The sequence below is a fragment of the Theropithecus gelada genome, chromosome 11, assembly GCF_003255815.1.
Source record: "Theropithecus gelada isolate Dixy chromosome 11, Tgel_1.0, whole genome shotgun sequence".
NCBI classification, from domain to species: domain Eukaryota; kingdom Metazoa; phylum Chordata; class Mammalia; order Primates; family Cercopithecidae; genus Theropithecus; species Theropithecus gelada.
Genome location: NC_037679.1, coordinates 58,005,740 through 58,024,232, shown reverse-complemented (window position 1 = coordinate 58,024,232; position 18,493 = coordinate 58,005,740). Strand labels below are relative to the sequence as shown.

At 36.9% G+C, this 18,493-nt stretch overlaps 1 protein-coding gene and 1 pseudogene across 49 annotated transcripts in view; one reads left to right on the top strand and one right to left on the bottom strand.

The window, feature by feature from the left end:
• The window catches only part of ANKS1B (ankyrin repeat and sterile alpha motif domain containing 1B), a 1,261,968-nt gene that overhangs the window by 1,185,397 nt on the left and 58,078 nt on the right, over positions 1 to 18,493 (top strand). For 27 of the 49 annotated variants that reach the window (XM_025401059.1, XM_025401103.1, XM_025401093.1 and 24 more), the window contains 2 exons: positions 7,648 to 7,776; positions 9,752 to 9,823. In XM_025401059.1, the coding sequence (XP_025256844.1) occupies positions 7,648 to 7,776; positions 9,752 to 9,823 (201 nt within the window). Of the gene's footprint in view, positions 1 to 879; positions 955 to 7,647; positions 7,777 to 9,751; positions 9,824 to 18,493 lie in introns of all 49 variants that reach the window. The other 22 variants (XM_025401063.1, XM_025401105.1, XM_025401069.1 and 19 more) reach the window with 2 other exon arrangements.
• Positions 13,877 to 14,369, bottom strand: LOC112634062 (annotated as a pseudogene).

Sequence of the window (18,493 nt, the reverse complement as noted above, 5' to 3'; positions counted from 1 at the left end):
CAGTGTGTTTTAGAAAGATGAAATTTGGGAACAGAACTTGGGATAGTCCAGCCAAGAGCTCAGTCGGTCTATTTGAAGATTTCTGCTCTAACTCCTGGGAAGGGATGCTGGTTGGTTTGGTGTTTGGTTCTGAGCAAACATTACTACTTTATCTTATTAATGGTGTGCGGGAGAGCCAGAATCATGGAGCTGAATCATTAGACTCACAATTGCTATTCCCAAGGGTTTCTGCTTGAGGAACAGAACTGAATTTCCCTGACTTCAGTTCTTCCCTGCCCCAGCCTCCTTCCTGCCACCTCCTTCACTCCTCCAGTGCTGGGTAGCAAGCTGACACGTCTTCCTTTGTTAACTACAGAGTTTTGCCCATAAGAACTCTGGAGGCATAAATGTCTTCTAGGTTTATCAAATAGAGCAATGACCAAATCAGGAAAAGTCATTTTATTACACTGTTTACTCTTGGTCATTGAAGATAAGAAAATAAAAATATTGGACCTGTATTAAAGGTTTTTTCTTGTTTTTCTTGAAGTTGATAAAAATATTTATCCTCTGAAAGTAGTGACCTGAAGGGGGAAGGTATTTCTGGTTTTCCGGCAAATATAAAATACAGTTTGCTTTTTTCTAAGGCATGAATTTATTGGTAACTTTCCTTGCATAAATGCATAAATGATTTTTTTCGGTCAACTCAAAATGTTTTAAAGCAAAAAGAATGACTTGGAAGTCAATTATTAAACCTTGAGCACCCTAAAATATTTTTTGGGGTTTTTTTTTAATGTGATTCTTTGCATTTTGTTATTTTCCTCTTTTCCTTCCTGGATGCTACCTTGGTAGCTACCATGTTTTAAATATTGACAAGATAAGATAGTTTTCTGTTTATATCAGCAGTCGTCTGTCTGTGAAATATGGACGAATCAGAACGCAGGATTTCCTTTCTCAGCGATCCATCAGGTTCATAATGTAAGGTTACAAATGGTTCTTTTCTTCTCCTGAACTTGCGCTATGTACTGTGTTGCACAGTGTTGTCAACAGCTATAGGTACTGTGTCCTGGTAATGCAGAAAATTTGTAATGTCTGGTGACTCTGAGACTCTTTGTCTATTATACTTCATTTACTGTGCCTTGTGATGAGTTGATGTGCAAACATTGTCCTAAAAAAGAAACATACTTGGTTTTAAAGTCTATGGTTAAAATATGTCCCATGTGAGTTTTGGCTTTCATTCCAGGCGTCTGTGTTAACTTGCTTTTACAGGAAAAAGAAATGGGTAAATTGATATATATATACACACATGTATATATCAGCATTATTCCTCCCCATTTTGTACTTCCCCGTATTCATGGACTCTCCAACCCTTTGTGTCTAATGATTCTCAAAGATTCATGTGCTTTACTTGTGAGAAATTTCTGAGTATGATTTGCATGTTATTCTGTATATATTTGATGCAAATGTGGGGGGGAGGTGAGCTGGGAGAGGCACGGTTACAGCTACAAAGTGGTTCTCAGCCTTTTTCCATTTGACAGTACTGAATTGATCTTTGCAAATTGTATGAAATTGTGACCCATTTTACTCTGAGCTGTGTAATTTTCAAATGTTCATATTTCACCTTTGCATACTTTAGAAAAAGTTTATTTCTATTTGGAAAATAAACATTTAAATGTTTGGGGTTTTATGTTCTGTATTTTAAAATACTGTTCTATTTGTACACCCTTTTGAATTTCTCCCATTGGATAGCCTGCTGTCTGAGAAGTTGAGACACTTGGTTGAGAATCACTGAGCAGAATTCTTGGGGCGGCATGTGAAGGGATGCCACAGGCATTTTTGTGAAGTGCCTTTTGGGATGCTGCATCAGGCACATATGTCCTCCTATGCATGGGACTTCTGGCTCTTGAGGACCGTGGTGTCTATACATTGCCTGGTACTGGTGTTCACGTGACCCAGCAGTTCCTCTTGAACTCATAAATGCTAATCAGAGCTTTTATGTGTTCATAAGTGGCCATCTCTGCTCTTTTTCATCTAAAGGAACAAATTCAGTATAACCAACTGCATTTGATCAAACTAGCATTCTTCATTCTTGAAGATTTTTTGAAAGAATAACTACAACATCCTGCTTTCATATGTGTGTGAATGTTTATAGGAAGCTTTTTCCTTACATTCACATTCAAATATATGTATGCATATTTATAAGCATAGAGCTGTGTATAGCATTCTTCAAAGCCTTAGAGATTACACAAAGTAAATGTAATCACATGTATCTTATGTAGGTTTGGGTAGCCCATCTCTGAAATTTGTCAGAATCATTGAAAGTAAAACCTTAAAACAATAATTGTCCTTTAAAATCATTTTAGTTTTTCATTAAGTGTTCTGAAGAAATTGAGAATAATGTTTGTTAATATTCAGATCTAAATTTACAAGCAAGTAGGTGGGAGCAGTCCTCATAGAAAAGATTTTAAAGGTTCTATTTTTAAAAATCAATTAAATCCTAATTTTAAAAATTTTTAAAGAATAATACAAGGCTTGGAAAATGCCATACTTTTCTATTAATGTTAGAAAACTAAGTTGTAAGCATGGCTTTTAATTATCTACTGACATCCTTAGGAAACTTTTTCCTTAAGAAGAAAATAACGTAAAGGCCTAGTCCAGTGGCTCATGCCTATAATCTCAGCACTTTGGGAGGCCGAGGCGGGTAGATCACTTGAGGCCAGGAGTTCGAGACCAGCCTGGCCAACATGATGAAACCCTGTTTCTACTAAATATACAAAAGTTAGCCAGGTGTGGTGGCATATGCCTATAATCGCAGCCACCTGGGAGACTGAGGCAGGAGAATCACTGGAACCTAGGAAGTGAAGGTTGCAGTGAGCCCAGATTGTGCCATCGCACTCCAACCTGGGTGACAAGAGACTCCATCTCGGAAAAAAAAAAAAAAAAGACAGAAAATAACATAGAGAAGGTTTTTCCTTTGTGTTCTCAGAGCATATAGAATATGTAATATTCAGTTTCCCTTTTGGAGGGAGAGAGCTACCTGATACGATTTGTTTTAGAATTTGCCATAGGCATCCAGTGCATGTGAACTTAAAATTTGCAGCTATTTACCAGCTGTTGAAATAATGCAAAGTTTAAAAGCTGCAATTTGGAATCTGCCATCCAGTAAAAATCTCTCTATAGACTTTTGTGACGTTTTTTGTTTTTTAACTAAATTCCATTGATGCTTTTGTATTTTTCAGTTGTTGGTATAAGAGAATGTTTAATTTAATTACATTATATTAGATGTGGTCCAATTATAGTCCTTCAAACTCACCCAGACTATGAATTTGTAGCTGGCAGTTGCAAACACGTGTTAAACAGAATCAATTCTCCATTTAAAATTCTAATCTCAAATTGTTTTTTTCTTTATGTTAGCAGTTTAGTTTTTATTTGAGTTTGAAGAAGAGAGCTAATGATGTACATTTTCCTCTGTTTAATTGATGTTCTTTAGTGTGCTTATTTAAAAAAAGAAAAGGCCTTAAGCATACATCTAAAAAATAATAATAAATACCAAATAAATGAAGTTTTAAGCCATGACAAAATTCTTGGCATATTAAGATCATTCAAATACATGAACCTAAAGGAAAGATTTTCTGTAAATATTTTAAGTGCCAAAGGGATAGCCTGAAGACATTTATTAGGAGTACCTTGAATCATTTTAATTTCTCATTTATAATTACTTAAGGAATCCTTTCAAAGACTACTGTGTCAATAATAATTCAAAATATGACAGAATTCTACCCTAAACTTTTCCCACTTCATTTTGTTATTCTAATTAAATATTGCATTGTTAGCTGTGTTTAGGTCTACTTTTCATTAAAGATAAGCTTTGATTATAAACCATTATTGAGGCCAAAGACTTCTTAGGTCTGTTATTTAATATTTAATAAGCATTCTTAAGTGGAAAATTACTAAATTTAAAAATATTTGCCTAAGGAGATGCAAGTATTATATAGACATGAATGTACTAGTCGACAAGACCCAACACTAGGTTTTAAAGTTCAAAATGATTTTATGTATGAGGCAAAAATCTTTATTTCTTTTTTGACCTCTTCTTCCGTTCCATATAGTAACTACTCTACCTAATTCCTCCATAGCTCATTCCTGCTGTAATTCAGCCTCCAGGAGGGTTGAGACCTAAGGCACCCTTGTTCTCTGAACTCTTTTGTTCTTACTGGCAGTCAACCAGGTAAAGCTGAATCCCAGCCAAGGGCCAAGGTCATACCTGTCCTTTACAACAGTGTAATGTTAAGTCCAGTTGTTGGAGTCCATCCATTCCCATTAAATTAATTCCAAAAAGAAGAATTAACATCTACAAATTGAGTCCTCTAAATATTTTTAGATCTAAGTTTAAAAAACAAAAATAGGCAGGGGCAGGGAGAGAAGTTGATTAATTTCCAGGCAGAAAAGAAATTATTTTCTAATAAATTCAATCTTAAGAACACTTTTCCTTCTGTTTCAAAACGAATTTCTGGAAATAGCACTAAATATGATAAAATTCAGTGTCTCTTTCCAGAAAGGTAGATTCAGTCCCCATAGGGAATTTAACAATATTTGAACTGAAGCAATGTTTGAAGGCCACAAAGAAAATGAAATAAGGATTATATTTCTTTTCCTTGTAATTATCTCCCACCTCAGCACCTAGGGAAGATCCTATCAGATCACTCTCAATTCAAAGCAAGTGGTTTGTGATTTTTGGACAAAGTGGAGTCATAGGAGAGCAGATGATGGCGCTGTCTAAACAGATTTAAGTGAATGTTCCACTAATTTCTTCAAGTGGTTATCAAATAAGGGATTTCAGTGATTTCCAGACCGAGATTGGAATGTATGTGCCGGGGCTTGTTATTCCCACAGTGGCTGCTACAACTTATGTGGATGATGTAAATATTTGGATCAGCATTTGGCTGTGGCTCTGGCTTTAAATGTATGGAACTCACATTAATTATAAAAGTGTGTGAGTTAATTGAACAATTAGAGAATGAGTTTGCATATGATTTGCATGCTTAATGTACTAACACGTGAAATGTTTTCATAACCCTAGCTTCCCCCAACTCATTCTCACCCCTAGTCCTATTCCCAGCCCTGGCCCTGTAACTCATGGCACCACCAGCTCATGCCATGTTCAGACTTTTTTGAAAACTGCCTGTTGAGCTTGGCCAAGGTCTACCTCTGCTGAACTGTAATAGGGTTCACATGAAGATCTGATGCTTGGTTTGAGTTGTCACATCAGCAGACACTGGATCAAAGGATCTTTGGAAGCCAACCAGATCCTCCTTTTTCATCATTCCACGGAGTTGCATGCAAACTTCTGTTGTTTTGTTAACAGTGTTACCTGTGACTTAAATGTACAATACCTGTTTGCCATGTTGTTGTTGCTTTACCGAGGGAGCGGGAGAAGGAGGGAGAAGTTTAATGGGGGAGATTAGAGGATGATTTGCTAGATTTGGGTAAAGCTTTTGTTTGAGAACCCATAGCTGCATGTTTCCAGAGTTTTAAGCTATCATCACTTAAAAGTGATTATACTCAGCTTCAAAATGATATTGAAATCCACATATCCTATATTTTGAATTTTATACTAGTTTTTTGTAAGTTACAGCCAGATGAAATAAAGACCAGAGAGAGAATAAAGAGCCAGCCATTTGAGAAAGAAGGAAAAGAAAAAAATCAAAATAAGAAGGCAAAGAAAAACTTAATCTAGTTTTAGAATTGCAGTCAGTTATCACTTATACAAACTAAAAATTCATATAAATATAAAAGAAAAACTCAAGAATGAGTCAGGAATGGATAATAAAACAGATAAAAATGCTAAAGTTAATATTGCAAGTAAAGTCTTAACAATGCCAACAGACAATATACATGTAACAAAATTTCACATATACCCCATAAATGTGTACAAAAATAAAAAATACCAACAGATAGGGAATAGGAGGATTAAGCAATGTAAAAGTAAATCAGCAACCAAAACCAAACTAATGGAGAAAGTGGCTGAGAACAGAGCAGGAGAGAAGAGCCGAAGAAGTTCCAACTGGTCACACACTAACTACAGTGAGAAGCCAAGGAAATAGCGTGATGCTCACTTTCTCTTCCTGCAATTCAAAGTGACCCATCTCAAGGAGAAAAGCTTCAGGCACTCCACTGCTATTAAAAAAAAAAAAAAAAAAAAAGCCTGCGGCGTTACTGAAGTCCTCTAGAAAGGGCTTTTTATCATTGGCAGCTACTTCATATGCCACCTAATGTAAGTCCAAACTGCACAAAGAAAATTGGAGAGCTAGTTCTCCCCAAAATATGCACCCTGTGTATGCCATTCCTAGAGAACTGTGGGTCTTAATCTTTTGGGGTTTCTAGATTCTTTCAAAGAATTTAATGAAGCAGAGAACTTCCTTTCTCTCCCAAAACATACACCTGCATCCAAAATTTTGCATTCTTGTCCTAGACTCCTTAAAAATTCTCCTTAAGAAATCCCACAGTGTGTCAACACACTTTCTAGCACTTCTGTGGAACTTGTTCTCTAACTAAGGTTTTATTTGGTTTTGGAGTTTATGAGACCTTTTAATACTCTTCCAACTCCTGAGAAAAGTAATTTCTCATAGTTCTATATATAGCCAAATCTAGGTTAGATGAGAATAACTCTAGAAATCTGCCTATTTAGTTTTAGTTATGTCCATTTGAGAGCAAAGAGCTGAGTTTTGAAAAATCCAAATCTTTCCCAGGAGAAAGAGTAAGAAATATCTCATGTGTAGTATGTAAATCAGAGTAGAGCCCAGAAAATACCTGCCAACACTGGCCTTTGACTTTATAGATGCTCACATTAAGCTATTATAGTGATGAAACAGGTTGAGGCTAACCTTATGGAAAATGATAAATGAAATGATGGGAGTTCCTCTTGTTTTAGGTCTGTATGATACGATAGACCATCATTTGGGAATGTGCTTGTATTTGTGAATCAGAATCCTCAAAGTACATGCATATGTACGGGTGACCAAACTTGGCATTTCACTGTTTAGTCTTCATTGGTACATTAAGTTTTCTGAGAAAAGTAGCTGAATACATCTGAGACAATCACAGCATCATTAAATCAGTGCAGTTGAATTCAGACGAGAGAAACTCGTTGTCACCCATTAGTAAATTTTTAAATTTTGTTTAGCATCATGCTTACACTACCATTTCTCCAGAGATCTAAAATTATTCAAAGTGGCTAGTACATGTCATATTTGGGAACTGAAATTTATAGAACCGTGTGTTCTGAATGTGAAAGCAATTCAAACTAAAAATTTCAGTCAAGTTAAAAACAGAAAATTCTTTCAAAGATTGTATGTCCTTTGCTGTTGTGATGGAAAACTGTGATTAGTAAATCATTTATGAATATCTTCATGTTTTTTTTTAAAGTGACTTAGCTTAGGGTGTCATTCTAAAAATAAAATAATTCAACTCCACACCTCAAAAATTAACTCAGCCTTGAGAAATATGCTAGTACGTATAAAAATGTAATAACCAAAGTATTTATATTCACATAAGACACCCAAATGCATTGGCACATTCACAGCACATGTGTGTAAGGTGAGCTCAGGGTAGCTATAGGGAATGAACTTTGCTGACTGCTCATATTGCCTCTAGAATAAATGTCATTTTCAGACAGGAGACTGGGGAGAACCTTCCATTACCTTGCGACCTCCGAATGAAGCCACAGCCTCCACTCCGGTACAGTACTGGCAGCATCACCCAGAGAAGCTTATCTTCCAGTCGTGTGATTACAAAGCTTTTGTAAGTTACCCTCAATTCAGTATTTAGGCCCAAGTGGAGATAGGGGGTATGTTTTCGGCTTGTTTGCCATTTATATTGAAAATATACCAAAATATCCATATCCATCACTGAAATTTTTAAAGTGTTTTTCTCTTCACTTTTTCTTAAAGTAGCCTTCTATCCAAAGAGAAAGTCCAAATAACTAGAGCTTAAAAACCTTTTTAATCTTGTAAGTTTAAGGTCTGTTGTGACCTCTTCTATAGTTGTATATTTTTAAATGAATGTGATAACGTACAATCTTAAAATGGAAATGAGTGTAAATATGGCACATATATACATCTCTGCTCACTCACCAAACATTGGGTCTGCCACTTTATGTAAATACTAGATTCTTTTCACAGTCATCAATAGGATTATACTATTTTTCTTTCTTAGTTGTTGTTAGTTTTTTAGAAGAGAGGAAATAATTATACTTAGCTGAGAAATGTAATAGGAACAGCTACATGTTCAAAAGATACTGTAGGTTTGGGGTCAGGTGGTGGTTGTCATGACAACAGCAGAAAAAGTGGCTGAACCTTCAGCAGTGCATTGAAACTGCCTCCCAAAAAGAAATATTTCAATCAGGCAAACTTCCCTGATAACTTAAAAGATAAGGATTTTACCAAAGGATAATAAATTTCACCTTCATTTGATTAAGATGGACATTGTGGTTATCTCATAGCAATTGAGTTTCTTTTTTTTTGTTTTGTTTTGTTTTTTTTTTCATTTTCTGCTTTCTGCCCCTCTTTTACTGCTTGCTTATATTGCAGCTTTGGATTTCTTTCAATGGTATTGCCCAAAACTGTAGGATTGAAATGGCTCCTCCCTCCAAAACTCCCTCCAAACCCCAAGTCCCTGAGCCTTTCTGAACGTGCCTTTCTCCAAGGCCCTGACGATGCCTTCTCCTGTTGTGCCCTCTCACGTCTTCTTCAAGTCAGGGACTTCCCTAGTCCACAAGAGTGGTTCCCATCCCCGTCTCTGCAAAGTACTAGGATGTCTCCAGTCTTGTCAGGAAGTGTCCATCAAATATCTTCTAAAATAATTATTGTAATTCACTTTTTAAAAAATCATATATAGAGCTCTTTGGGGATGTGAGGAAAAGGCAAGGGGTGGAGGAATGACAAAAGAGAAAACCCCTACTAAAGCTTCAAAAGGTTGAAGAGGAGTCAATTGATAGAAAGGCAAATCAGACATTTTGTTTGAAACCATTTGGCCCCAGCTAGAAGCTGGAGTATGGGGGGCATTTTGTACCAGGATGATACAGTATGGGATCTGGTCTTCTAACAGCAAAGTGGTTGGCAATTCTTGGGAGACTTTGTCATCCTTCTAGCTCCATTCAGCCCTCCAGGTGGCACTTTGCACCGGGAACCCAGCTCTCTTCCCCTGTGAAACAACTGAGAATGCCTCTCTCCCTCCCCCTACCCTCCCATTCCGTTTTCAGGTGGATCAACCATAGGGCACACAGCTGTGAATGAAAAAGGTCCAAAACTGCATCTCTGCCTAAAAGCCTAACATTAATTACCTATGCAGCAGAATAAGCCCAAATGGGGGACATGTTGCTTAGCTTCTCAGCTGTCTCATGCAACCCTGTAATTACAGAGATAGTAGTGTGATTTATTTTTGCAGACATTGCTGCCTGAAAAAAGGGGAAAACATTTTTAGATGCCCCCATTTTGCAGTTAAATATGATTTGAAAGACGGCATCTTTAGAAGATGCTGCAGTTTCATTATAAAGAGCAATTACAGCCCCCAGAACTTATGGTTAATTCTGCTGCATTTTCTCTATGAATGCATTTATTTGTTAGGATTAGTTACTGTCAGTTTTTTAAAGTTATGCAACAACTTACAGCCAGGAAACCTAGCCAGTAATACTTCCACAATTTGTTTTTAAAACGTTGCTCATATTTATATTCCATTTCATAAATCGTTGAATTTTTTTTTTTTTTTTGTATTTTAGTATTTAGGTTCTATGCTGATAAAAGAGCTTAGGGGGACAGAGTCAACCCAAGATGCTTGTGCAAAAATGCGGGTAAGTCTGCCAAATTACTTTATTTCTAGTAGCTGAAATACTAAATACCGGGTATGGATACAAATTGCCACGTTTCAAATTACTATTTTCTTCATCTGTTGGTCTGCTGAATCACACTGGTATTACATAAAAAGGTGCTCTCACTTTCTGCATGTTTAGACTTGAACTTATCTCACTATAGTTTGAGTTAATGTCTATTTGCTATATTTGTACTATGTTATATTTGTTCTTAGTTATTTTTAAAGATTTAAAATTGTATCATTTTCGAGATTAGAAAAATGATCTTTATTACGAGAAAAGGTTTTAAGCACTCACTCGATAGTCTGAGAATATTTACTGAAAAGATCACCAATTAACTAAAATTATCAAAAGCAGAAGAATTAGGAGCGTATTATATAAAGCTAATCTTCTTTATGCAATTTCTTATCAGTTTTTTTAAAATTTAAGAAAAATATTCAACTTCGAGTGGAATGAACTATTTAAGTGCATATGTTGACCAAAAATGGCAATTCCAGGCCGAGCACAGTGGCTCACGTCTGTAATCCCAGCACTTTGGGAGGTCAAGGCAGGTGGATCACCTGAGATCAGGAGTTCAAGACCAGCCTGGCCAACATGGCAAAACCCCTTCTCTACTAAAAATACAAAAATTAGCCAGGCATAGTGGTGCGCACCTGTAATCCCAGCTACTTGGGAGGTTGAGGCAGGAGAATCACTTGAACCTGAAGGCAGAGGTTGCAGTGAGCTGAAATCGTGCCATTGTGCTCCAGCCTGGGTGACAAGAGTGAAACTCTGTCACACACACAAAAAAAATGGCTATTCCAAATATCTGTGATTAGTGGCTGCTTGATTCCTAGGTGTCTATTTTAGCCAAAGCAACTCTAACTCATATTGCAGACCCACCTTTTCCTTTTGTGTGTCCTTTGTTCTTGTTTCCTCCATAGCAGGTGTATAGAGGCTATGGTGGTATCTGAGTAACTGCACAAATCAAGAATATCAGACTTACTCAATATAGCATCTAACTAAAGTCAAATTTAAGGTCATTAGTAAGTGGAATGCTAACTTTTATTTACGGCCAATATACCTTGTTGTTTATTTTATATGAGCAGCTTTTGGTGGAAAATAATTTAAGAGCATATAATTACACTGAAACAGCTATGAAGGTAAACATGAAATATCCATTTGTTTATGGAAAGCTAAATATGTGTGAATCTTCATGAAATTGAGACTTCAATATGTAATCACTAATATTTTGATCAATTAATAGCAAAAAAGACTGAAATAGTTATCCTTCTATTTAATATAGAGTTATACAGTACTTAAATTATCAGTACCAGTGAATTTTTAACTTAGGTACTGTGTTTAGATGAAAAAAAGCTTCTGTATGTGTCAGAAACTCTGAAGTTCTAGTTCTATTGCTGCTTATTTGCCTTAGGAGTCACTTGTTACTCATAAAAATAATATGATAGCTACTAACATTCACTGAGTCCTTACAGTGTCCCCTAGTACAATTATTGTCCCCATTTTACAGATGAAGACATGGAGGCTTACAGAGGTTGAATAACTTACTCAAGGTCACACGGGGAATAACTTGCCAATCTGAGACTGGAACTCAGGTCTGTCTGACTCCAGAGCCCAGGCTTTTAACCACTACATTCTCCTGCTTCCCCGATCCTCTGTTTTCTTACATATAAAATGAGAACATTAGACTAGATGCACTTTAGAGTTCTCCCTGGTTTTATAATTCTGGAAATCTTATATTCTAAATATTTATCTGACCAAATTTGTGTCACCAATGAACAATAAGAAAAAGGGAAAGTTTTCATTCATCAAGCCTCATAATAATTTTGGAAATATTCATGAACATGTCTAATAAATTAATTTGGCGTCTCTGATTTAATACTCTTAACTAAATTACCTGAGTCCAGCTACTCCGGTGTCATAATCAGCATCAATATTGCCTAGTGCATGCAGCATCATTTAAAATATACCAGATCTATGATTTGAATCTCAGTCAATTTCATGAAATTGAGTGGATCTGAAATTACATCCTGATAGCAATAGAAAAGCCATTTTAGTAGTCTCAGTAGAGAATAATTTAGTTAAATACTCGTCTGTTGCTTAAAATGAAACTTAGAAAAAAACATATATTTAGAAGCCATTCTTCTGTTTTGGGGGACATTTTTCTGGTTTGCTGCTCTTGGTGCTTACGTAGTTTACATGAAAACAGAAACTTCATTACTTCTCGGACTATCATAAACCCTTATTTCCAATCTGGATTAAATAAGTCTCAGTTCTTGATAAAGTAGCTAGGGTTGCATTCACTACATTTCACCAGAGTCTTTCAAAACCAGAAGCGTAGGGTTGATCTGCTATCTGGAGCTATTCCATTATGAATTAGAACTTCCACCAACTATAAATGATGTCGATCTCAACTTGCAGCTAATTTTCAGTTTGAACCCCAAGTTGCTGTTTTCTCTGATCTCAGCATGGTGACATTTCAGCCAAAAGTCCCAGTTCAATCAGAACTCCCCATGAAAACTTCTTTAGGACACAGATGATCTAAAAAGTTGATTCATGGTAATATTATTAGACCAAAGTATTGTAGATTAAGAGTTACCTGTTCATTCTTTTAATTGAAAAAAAAAAAGATGTTTTCTGTTCAAAGTATGCATTTTAGCCAAAATTAAAATGTCTCTCCCAGTAATTAGTAAATCAGTGTGATTCCCAATTCTGATAAATGTTTCCTTAAATGTACTTTGTTAACAAAGATGACTAAAATCCACTGAGTTCACAATCTAGTGGAGAAAACCAACATGTGAACATTTAATTACCCCCAAAGTGATAGAAGTATTACCATAGAGGCATTTTCAAGTTGCCATCAGCCTAAGGGATCATAATAGATGATCTTAAAAATGACATGTACTCATACCCTCCTAAAATCAGTTTATTAGGGCTAATAACAGGTAACAGTGGAGAGCTGTACACCCTGCCCTGCACAACTGAATTATGTGCATTAGTTCATTCAGTCCATGAAGTACATATTGCCATTGCTTCCACTTTACATATGGGAAAACAAAGGCGAAGAGAAGTTAAGTCACTTACCCAAGGTCACACAGACAGCAAGTGGCAGAGCCAGGATTTGAAACCAGGCAGTCCACTCCACTACCCACACTGTGAATCCAGAGACTGGACTGCCTCTCCAATGTGCCAGAAACATTCATTGTCCTGGTTTTTTTTTTTTTTTCCACTTTTTAAATGGTTTTATTTTATGTGCAAATAATAAACAGATGTTGTACCCATAAATTCTACTTTCCAAAAACAGGAGCTTTTTAAAAGAAAACCACATAATAACTTTTAAAAGGCACTGGGATTCCTCTGCTTCTAGATCATTGCTAGGCTAGAAAAATAAAGTTTGTTCTACCAGGAATCACAAGTTAGAACTGAGTGTTCTCCAGAGTGGAAATTCTAGAGTGTAGTGTCATTTCAGGCAAAGATTATTCAGTTCTCATCCCCAACATCCACAACTACCACAACTAAACCAGCTCAAAACAGTCCAGCATAATTAGGCTTCATCAAACAATGTCATTATGCTCTTCTAAGATGCAAATAAAGCAAAACAGGAAATTCTAAAATCAAAATAATAGTTGACACTGTCATACAAATTGTTAGTTCCTTGTTGTATCCTCCCTTCTATAACATTAATAAAGGGAGTATTTTACTGCAAAGAATATTTTATTTTATACATCACTAGCCATGAATTTTTCCCATTAGTTATTATACAAATGCTGCCTAGTGCCATTATCCAAATAGTATAACCATTTTACGTCCACAATTCATTTCTATAGTTATAAGTAGAATTTTCATGATTTAACACTGAGTTGCAATCTAACATCCATAATATATGATGTGTTGTAGATGGCAATGTAGGAAAAACATATTTTAATCACTTTTCATTTAAGTGACCTTATGTAAAAAATAAACTAATAATTTAGCAGTTTCAAGTCTCCAAAGGGTGTTTTCAAATGTACATAAAGGCAATGGTTACAGAGATTTTTAAGAAGCATCTTCCATGTCCACATCCTCTTGTAGCTGCTGTACCGTGTTCTCTTCCAGCTGCTTCCCTTTGCCGGCAAGAGGGGCTTGGATAACATGGATGTTTTGCTTAACTTCTTTGATACCCTGAACTTTCTGTAGCTCTTTATTTTTCTTCAATCTGTTCATTATACATTTAGCTTGGTGTTTCTGTTTGATCTCTTCAGTCTTCTTCATTACATCAGTAGTTTTATTTCATAGCTCTCGCTGGTGTTTGATAGGTTCATTTCTACATTTTTCAAATTCAAATGAATTATCCACTGTAAGCCCTTTACCAGCTGCTTTCCAGAATGCTTTGGTCCACCTAACTTTGTGAGGATTGCACTTCTTTTTAAAGTTTTTAATGACATTTAGATTTACAAAATCTGAACACCTTGCAATCATTGCAGATGAACATTGTGCCATGGCCAGGGTGGATGGGCCCCAAACAGAAATAACACTTCTCAATACACATGTTGAACCCCCGTGGGTCCCCATCGACCAAACGCCAAGCTTGAAAGGAAGTCTTTTCTTTGAGACAGAGTTTCGCTCATGTCACCCGGGCTGGAATGCAATGGTACAATCTCGGCTCACTGCAACCTCTGCCTCCTGGGTTCAAGCAATTCTCCTGCCTCAGCCTCCCCAGTAGCTGGGATTACAGGCACCCGTCACCATGCCTGACTAATTTTTGCATTTTTAATAGAGACAGGGTTTCACCATGTTGGCCAGGCTGGTCTCAAACTTCTGACCTCAGGTGATCCACCCACCTCAGCCTCCCAAAGTGCTGGGATTACAGGTGTGAGCCACCGCACCTGGCTGAGAGTTACCTCTTTTAAATAATGTGTCCACAGGACTGGATTTTACAGAGCCATAAGTATATTGCTTTGACTTTTCAGTGGGTTGGTTTGTTGCTGTTCTTATGTTGGTATGAATAGCTCCCACTTCAAAGGTTCCAAGACATACAGTTTTTGGTGAAGTGAAGGATTTGCTCTGGCCAGCTGAGGCCCTACTCTTCAATTTTGCCTCCCTAGGTTTACCCATACCCCATCCCCCAACCCTGAATTTTGCCCCAGGGTTTAATTTTCACTAATATACAGTAATGCATCACTTCCCTAATTAAATATACAGTTAGGAAACATCTGTTACTGTAAGAGGTAAGCCATTATATTCAATTTAATACTCTCTGCAGTCTTACTCTCTCTAATCCCGTCGTTGATGGTTAGGATCATTCACAGGTGTTTGTTCTCAAGGAAATTTCTCTTAAAAAGAAATAAAAATAGGATTATTTGTTGTTTTGCTATTGCATTGTTTGGGTCCCTTATAAATTCTGGATATTAATCCTTGTCAGATGTACAGCTTGCAGATATTTTCTCCCATTCTCTAAGATGTCTCCTCTGCTGTTGTTGTTTCCTATGCTGTGCAGAAAGCTTTTAGTTTGATGTAATCCCATGTGTCTATTTTTGCTTTTGTTGCCTGTGCTTTTGGAGTCATATCCAAAAAATTCTTTCCCAGTCCAATATCATGACATGTTTCTCCAGCATTTTCTTCTAGTAGTTTCAGGCCTTATATTTAAGTCTTTACTCCATTTTGAGTTGACAAATAATCTACTTAAAAATGGACAAAAGACCAGAACAGACATTTGTCAAAAGAAGACTTACAAATGGCCAAAAAGTATATGAAAAAATGCTCAATATCATTAATCAGTAGGGAAATGCAAAGCAAATTCAAAGCGAATCATTAGGGAAGTGCAAAGCAAAAACTACATCTTATTCCATTTAGAATGGCTATTATCAAAAAGACAAAAGATAACAAACGTTGGTGAGAATGTGGAGAAAAGAGAACCCTTGTACATTGTTGGTGGGAATATAAATTAGTAGAGCCACGATGGAAACAGTATGGTGGCTTCTCAAAAAATTATAAAGAGAACTACTATACTATCCAGCAATCCCAGTATTAGGTATATATCCAAAGGAAATGAAATCAGTATGTTGATATCTGCACTTCCATGTTTACTCTAGCACTATTCACAACGGCCAAGATGTGGATCCAAGCTAAGTGTCTATTTAAAATTCAGTGTCCATCAACAGATGAATGGGTAAAGAAAATGTGGTATATGTACACAATAAAATACTATTCAGGGGAAAAAAGGAATGAAATTCTGTTATTTGTGACAACATAGATGAACCTGGAAGACATTATGTTAAGTGAAATAGGCCAGACACAGAAAAACAAATACTGCATGATTTTACTCATACATGGAATCTCGAAAGTTGATCTCATACAAGTAGAGAATAGAACAGTGGTTACCAGAGCCAGGAAAGCGTAGATGAGGAGGAGGGGAATAGGGAGAGGTTACTCAGTGGTAACAAACTTACACTTCAATAGGAAAAATAAGTTCTGGTGCCCAATTGCATATTCGGGTGACTGTAGCTAACAATACTGTACTGTATACTTGAAAATAGCTAGAAGAGGATTTTGAATATTCTGAAAACAAAGAAATGATAATGTTTGAGGTTCCAGGTATGATAATTACCCCTATTTGTCATTATACAATGTATACATACATTGAAACATCACATTGTACCCCATAAATATGTACAGTTATGTGTCAATTAATATTTTTTTAAAATAATCATCCCCAAAAAAGAAATACCTGTTTTCAAATAAGATAAGGTAGAAATCTGCCTTCCTGGTGTAAGAAAGGATATATTTTAAGATTATTTTTACGTCAGAAATAAGCAAATCTAGTGTATTTAGGTTTTGGAACTTTTATTTCCCAAAGGATTTAGATAGTTTCCCCATAGTTCTCGTTGAATCTATTCCTCTTAATTTGTATGATTTTTAAACTTTCAATCCAGAAGCACTTCTAAAGTGTGAATTTTCAAATATACAAATCTCCAAGTAATAATCTGTGCCTTAGTTGAAGTATTAAGACTTTTCTCTTTTTTATGTGTTTTAGGAAACAATAGTGGGAATGGGTTGGAAAGCTTTTAAAAAGTTAGATCTTAAAATTGGATGGAAATACTCAACGTAAAAGCCTCTTTCCTCTTAGAAGAGACTCAAACTAAAATCATGTTTTGTTCCTCTGTTCTCATACAAATACCTTCTGTGACAAATGGTCATTTTCAGATATAACTTCAAGAATTACTTCTTAGGAACCAAGCTGGGAAAAAAACTTTTAAGTAACTATTTTTCAAAAGTCTCTGTTGAGCTGGGCACAGTGACATGTAGTTGTACTCCCAGCTACTTGGGAAGCTGAGTCGGGAGGATCACTTCAACCCAGGAGTTTGAGACTGTAGTGTACTGTGATCACACCTGTGAACAGCCACTGCATTCTAGTCGGAGCAACATAGCCAGACCCCATCTTAAAAAAAAAATTCTCTGTTGCCCAATTTCATGGAAGCATCAATTATTTTCTTTCACTCTCTCCAAAATACTGCATGAGTCATAATGAATGCAGCTTCTGAGCCCATAAATATGTGTTGTGTGTCTATTGAATAGCAATGCCCACGAAGAAACAGCCACATAGGTAACTCCTTATTGCTGATCCTTGCTCACGTGTGCCTTTCCCATTGTGAATGTTTTCTTACGGGTCTACCCTAGAAAGCTTTTTTTTGTTTGTTTTTTTATTATTATACTCTAAGTTCTAGGGTACATGTGCATAACATGCAAGTTTGTTACTTATGTATACTTGTGCCATGTTGGTGTGCTGCACCCATCAACTCGTCAGCACCCATCAACTCATCATTTACATCAGGTATAACTCCCAATGCAATCCCTCCCCCCTCCCCCCTCCCCATGATAGGCCCCAGTGTGTGATGTTCCCCTTCCCGAGTCCAAGTGATCTCATTGTTCAGTTCCCACCTATGAGTGAGAACATGCGGTGTTTGGTTTTCTGTTCTTGCGATAGTTTGCTGAGAATGATGGTTTCCAGCTGCATCCATGTCCCTACAAAGGACACAAACTCATCCTTTTTTATGGCTGCATAGTATTCCATAGTGTATATGTGCCACATTTTCTTAATCCAGTCTGTCACTGATAAACATTTGGGTTGATGCCACGTCTTTGCTATTGTGAATAGTGCCTCAATGAACATACGTGTGCATGTGTCTTTATAGCAGCATGATTTATAATCCTTTGGGTATATACCCAGTAATGGGATGGCTGGGTCATATGGTACTTCTAGTTCTAGATCCTTGAGGAATCACCATACTGTTTTCCATAATGGTTGAACTAGTTTACAATCCCACCAACAGTGTAAAAGTGTTCCGGCCGGGCGCGGTGGCTCAAGCCTGTAATCCCAGCACTTTGGGAGGCCGAGACGGGCGGATCACGAGGTCAGGAGATCGAGACCATCCTGGCTGACACGGTGACACCCCGTCTCTACTAAAAAATACAAAAAACTAGCCGGGCGAGGTGGCGGGCGCCTGTAGTCCCAGCTACTCCGGAGGCTGAGGCAGGAGAATGGCGTGAACCCGGGAGGCGGAGCTTGCAGTGAGCTGAGATCCGGCCACTGCACTCCAGCCTGGGCGGTAGAGCGAGACTCCGTCTCAAAAAAAAAAAAAAAAAAAAAAAAAAAAAAAAAAGGGCGGGGGGGGG